Here is a 5639-nt window from a genome sequence, read left to right as displayed (position 1 = left end):
TCTTCTCCATTCAGTAGCTTCTCACATCAGCTTATTAATGCTTTATCCTGGACAGCTTAATCTTTCATTAAGTTACAATTCAAGATCGTACATCCTCATATATGTGGGTTATTTGAAGCATCTTATTATCTTCATTATGGTTCTTGACAAAAGCAAGAATTGCTACAGCTTATTTGGGACTTATGTTCTGCTGAATTTGTTGCCATCCTTATGGATTTCTTCATCTATTGCCAGACTACATAAGCTTCTATTCTAACATCAATGATAGTTTTCTCACTGACATATTCCTTGTGTTTATGGTTCTATATTTCTGCTGATTCCTGCCGCTGCATATTTTGCATCAACGACAATTGCCGTTTCAAAGATACTGTTTTGCTGTTCATACAGTATTGTAATCATGGGTTTTTATATATTGTTTCAACTTTTTACTCTGTCTTACATAGCTGAGCCTGTTTTTGGCTCTACTTTTGTTTATTGCTGGAGTACTTTGTACCTATTTTCCTTTCAATGAATAAACCTTGTGTTTCTTACCAAAAAGTAAATAAATAAAATAAAATGTTACTTTAAACGGATAATAAGCGGAATGGAGATATTTTGGTTGTCAAAAACCCTCATGATTGCACAAATTAACCAATCTCATGCTACAGTCACGCCACTTTCTTCACTTAAGGGGCTAAGGGAAATTAGAGGATGGGACTTAGGATCGGGGATAGAATTAATTCCTTGGAGTTGTAATGTCTGTGAAATTGGTTTTGTTTATGGCTCTCTCTTAAGTTGTCTACATCGCTTGTTATACCTTCCATACGCTATATGTGGAATTGAATCTCTAGCGTATTCTTTCCTTCAACATCCATTTCATCTGTTAGATGCTTCCATTTCCACACATTTCCTTCTAAAGAAATGTTGAAGGTCCGAGAATACCATCAATTATTTGTGTGGAGATTTTTATTTTAAAGTTAGCAGACTAAATTCACTTTTTATTGAAGCTTAATCGCATGTTGCTCCACATTGTGCAATATTCTATCACGCTTCATAGTCACTTGCATGAAGTTGATGGTACGTACGTATATTGATCTACATTGATATCACGTATATTGTTGGCTCACGTTGGTCTATTTCCCTCTGGACATGCTCAGTCTATTCATTAGTACAACTCGGTTAACTGAAATTAAACATAGGGATCGGACGAATCTAGTTCATTATCTGTGTCTCCAACATCTACAAACTCAACGAGCTTCTTTTAATCATGGTTTGTCCACTGATATAGTTTATTGATAACAGGTTTCATTCATTGTGCTTACATCTTTAGCAAGCAAATCAGATTTTTTAGTGTAGACTATGGTGATAGATTGGTTCAAATTGATTAACGAGCAAGTTTTAAAGTTCATGGATTTCACCTATTTTCCACGGAACAGATTTATATTTTGATGAACGAAGAGGAATTCTAGCATATCTTACCTTTGCAACTATTTAAAAATTCCTCCAATTCACTGGTATTAATCTAATATTGTGTAATATATTAACATGCTACAGAGGTTTATATATATTGAAGGCTGTACCTTTCTTCTATAAAACTTGTTTTGATATATTCGGTTGAGGAGATTCGGAGTATAGGACGGAAATAAGAATACATGACTACAATTCTAATCATTTGATCAAAAACATCTCTTTTTTATTTTAATTTTTTTAAAAAAATATAAATATCTCAAATTTTCAAAATTCAATATCTATTCTGTTTTAGTATTTAAATTTCATTTCTATTCTCAAGATAAATCAAATCCTATGACCATTCAAATTTCCCGTTCGGAACGTTGATTTACCTTCAACGAAAATCAGCAAATGGTTCACCGACATTAGCTACCTTTGATGTGGCTCGTGCGCGACGTCTTTGGCCCCAAAAATTTCCCCAAATTCTTCAAAATCACCCTTCTAGCCTAAACCCCATCGGCCATTCACTCTTCTCGATCCCCATTCCTCCGTTTCCCGCCTCCATCCCTTCTCTCTCCCATCTTCTTGGATTCAGAAGCGAGCGATAGAGAAAAGATGAACGAGAGGCTAATAGCGGTGGGGTTCGAGGGATCGGCGAACAAGATCGGGGTGGGCATCGTAACCCTAGACGGTACCATCCTCTCCAACCCCCGGCACACATACATCACCCCGCCGGGCCAGGGCTTCCTCCCCCGCGAGACCGCCCACCACCACCTCCACCACCTTCTTCCCCTCCTCCGCTCCGCCCTCGACGCCGCCGGCCTCTGCCCCGACGACGTCGACTGCCTTTGCTACACCAAGGGCCCCGGCATGGGCGCCCCCCTCCAGGTCTCCGCCCTCGCTGTCCGCGTCCTCTCCCAGCTCTGGCGCAAGCCTATCGTCGCCGTCAACCACTGCGTCGCCCACATCGAGATGGGCCGCGTCGTCACCGGCGCTCAAGACCCTGTTGTTCTCTACGTCAGCGGGGGGAACACCCAGGTCATCGCCTACAGCGAGGGCAGGTACCGCATCTTCGGGGAGACCATCGACATCGCCGTCGGCAACTGCCTCGACCGCTTCGCCAGGGTACTTACCCTCTCCAACGATCCCAGCCCTGGGTATAACATCGAACAGGTTTGCTGCTTTCCTTTTCCCCCCCATCTCTTGTCCAGAATTTTTCTTAAATTGGATGCATCGTTCATCTCCATTCATTCACTGTATTTATTGCGATTCTAAGAAACCTCGAACTCTCTCACGATCCACATCCATCATAAGACCAAGGTAAATATTTGGCTTATATAATTGAAGAAAACCCTTAGATCTTATTTTATCGGATCCACTAATATTCCCTCTAAATTTGATTTCCATCGCTATTTTGATTTGACTACTTACCACGAAGAATGATGGTCATGCTTATTCTATTGATGCTGGTATTATTTTAATGGTGAGTATTGATTTCGGCATTACAACATACAGATGGCAATATCTTGATTAGGCATTGTTCCATAATATTAGCATCAAATATATTATAATAGTGTTTAAATTACATTAGATCTTTATTTTAACTTTAGTCTTATAATAATCAGTATTAGATCACCTAGTGTTTGGGGACTAAAGAGAGAAAAAGTGGCAATATGTCTCTTTTGTCACCTGAAGAGTGCCTTTGTTGAACTATGTATTTGGAGCCCAGACCTCCTCATTTATCTTTCCTTCCATCTTTAGCTCTTTAAAGTTATCCATCTATTAGTTAACTAGCTAAATCACCTAGGTAGCATTTGCTATAGAATTTCTAAAGCGAGTACTATCAATTTACACAATTTAAGAATAATAGATGCCTGTTGACGCGCTTGTATCCTTTTACAGTCTGCATGTAGTAGACTTATGTACCTCTTAGTTGTGAATATCTAAAGAGTGCAAACCCAGTCTATCTAAATTTTTCAAAAACAAGTGATATTCTGAAATTCTCTTGAGGATGTTCTTCTGGCAATCCACCTTCCTTCAGAAAACCTAGGCCCTTACATTCATTCCCTTAAGACTTAATGACCATAACCATACATGAACAGGAAGTATACTATTTGGTCCAGCCCCGATTCTGTATTTACTATGGAGAAAGAAGGGTGGGGGAGGATAATATAAGGTGCATATGGCATTATGATTTGAATGTATTGGCATGTTATTAAAAAAAGATTGCTAATGTTGCTCCTTTTTTCATGATGTCCTTGCCAGTTTTCTTGTTCAGATGATACTGCAATCTACACAGGCCTGTTTTATAGTTCAATAATTTTCTCCTGATTTCAAAGCCTCCTACCACCTTATTTTTTGCCATAAAATCATTTGCTTAATTTCTTCACTGGCAACATATCAATCTTCTTTTAATGTATCATATTATTAATTGATCAATCATCTGATAGTGGTGTTCCTCTGATTCAGCTTGCGAAGAAAGGAGAAAAATTTATAGATCTTCCTTATGTTGTCAAAGGTATGGATGTTTCATTTAGTGGGATATTAAGTTATATAGAAGCTACTGCTGTCGAGAAGCTTAAAAACAATGAATGCACACCTGCGGATCTTTGTTACTCCTTACAGGTATGTTTATTATCCATTTATGCACTAGATGCACCAGATTTAAATAACTCAAGCTTTAAACTGTTGCAACTTATTTTTGACTAATTTTATAAATTGTAGTTGGTGATTTATTTCTATTTTTATGTGTGATGTTCTAGGAAACAGTGTTTGCTATGCTTGTTGAAATCACCGAACGTGCAATGGCACACTGTGATAAGAAGGATGTTCTTATTGTTGGTGGTGTTGGGTGCAATGAACGATTGCAAGATATGATGAGGACAATGTGCTCAGAGAGGGGTGGTAGGCTTTTTGCAACTGATGATAGGTACTGTGTCGATAATGGGGCAATGATAGCATATACCGGTCTCCTTGCATTTGCCCATGGTGTGACCACTCCCTTGGAGGAATCAACATTTACCCAGAGATTCCGCACTGATGAAGTGCAAGCAATTTGGAGAGAGAAAAATACACCAAAAACAGATAATGTACATGGAGAGTCAGAGCAAATTCCAGAGAAATTAGACTCTTAAGGTATGAGTGCTCAATCGTTGCGATAAATTATAAGCTGACACAGCAGGAGATGAGGAATCCATGTTTCAAGTTACTGTTTGAATCCCTTAAAATCTTTGGAAACATAGATGACCGATGGAACAAATCTGATGACTTTAAGATCCATCATGTGGGCTCCTATTTACTAAGACCTTAGATGAAGAGTTGCATATTTCTTTTCTTTCCTTTACCTTCCCCAACAACACCCCACGCCCCACCCCCGTCCACACCCCACACACACCCCAAACCCCATTCCCCCCAAGATCGCACAGATTTTGTTTCATTGCTTGTTCACTCCCTAGCGCCACTGTCTGTGGATGCATCTCTTCCATTAATAGAAATCACTCATCAATAGTTCATCTTAGACACCTTTCTGTTTAGGGGTTTCTCTTGGTGTTAGATCATTTATAAGATATTCCTGGAATGTTGTCCAACTTTGTGCCCTTTTTGCTCCCCTTGCTATTATGTCTGATATTGTTTGCAGTTGTTATGTCTGCTGTAGCATGATGGTTTCTAATAGTTATCTTTTTATATCTAACCAAGTTATGCAGGAACTTGGAGCAGCAGCTGCATATGCGTTGGAGGCATTTGATTTTTCATCATATCTGTAAGATATTTAGCTAAATGTACTTTTATAGAGATCTAATATATTTACGCTCGTGGCCATAAACATGGCAAACTAACACTGATGTAACAGTATGTACTCTGCTCAACATTAAGTAGCTGCATAACTCCTGCTCGCATATTTTTCCTTGTGTCTTTTGTTTTTTTCTCTTTGGTTTGTTTCTCTTTGGAATGTTACATTAGTGTCCCTAAGATACGTTTATTTTTTTAATCAAAAATTTTTACTCGTTTCATATACGTAAATGGCAAGCTACTCTTCTTTAACAGGTTATCAAGTAATCATAAAAATGAAGTTGTACAACATTTATAGATTATCAAGGCTAAGCCCTTCTTCCCAAATATAAAGTATCATTAAATCCCTTCTCATGATATCCGCTACTCCTTTTCTCACCCTGCAACATATTTCCCTTCTCTTTTTTGCTTGGCTTTTCAAT

The 5639-nt window shown here is 38.6% G+C and overlaps 1 protein-coding gene across 2 annotated transcripts; it reads left to right on the top strand.

Moving 5' to 3' along the window:
- Nucleotides 1-1919: 1919 nt before the first annotated feature.
- On the top strand, nucleotides 1920-5324 carry LOC105048020 (uncharacterized). Of its 2 annotated transcripts, none has more exons than XM_010927204.3 (4): nucleotides 1920-2601; nucleotides 3898-4053; nucleotides 4191-4563; nucleotides 5133-5324. In XM_010927204.3, exons 1-3 carry the CDS (start codon nucleotides 2044-2046, stop codon nucleotides 4560-4562), a joined length of 1086 nt encoding a protein of 361 aa, XP_010925506.1. In that variant the 5' UTR covers nucleotides 1920-2043; the 3' UTR covers nucleotide 4563; nucleotides 5133-5324. The 2 variants fall into 2 exon arrangements, with proteins under 2 accessions (XP_010925506.1, XP_010925505.1); XM_010927203.4 differs by having other exon boundaries at nucleotides 1921-2601; nucleotides 5125-5324.
- Nucleotides 5325-5639: the final 315 nt, after the last annotated feature.

Source organism: Elaeis guineensis, chromosome 7, assembly GCF_000442705.2.
Source record: "Elaeis guineensis isolate ETL-2024a chromosome 7, EG11, whole genome shotgun sequence".
Taxonomy (NCBI): Eukaryota; Viridiplantae; Streptophyta; class Magnoliopsida; order Arecales; family Arecaceae; genus Elaeis; species Elaeis guineensis.
Note: the sequence above shows the minus strand (reverse complement) of the source record. Positions and strands in the feature narration are given on the sequence as shown.

What these genes read in the sequence shown, in the direction of transcription:
- LOC105048020 (XM_010927204.3), top strand. Translation starts at nt 2,044, where the DNA reads ATGAACGAGAGGCTAATAGCGGTGGGGTTCGAGGGATCGGCGAACAAG. An exon ending in CTGGGTATAACATCGAACAG is followed by an intron (nt 2,602 to 3,897) that starts GTTTGCTGCTTT and finishes CCTCTGATTCAG; the next exon opens with CTTGCGAAGAAAGGAGAAAA. An exon ending in ATCTTTGTTACTCCTTACAG is followed by an intron (nt 4,054 to 4,190) that starts GTATGTTTATTA and finishes GTGATGTTCTAG; the next exon opens with GAAACAGTGTTTGCTATGCT.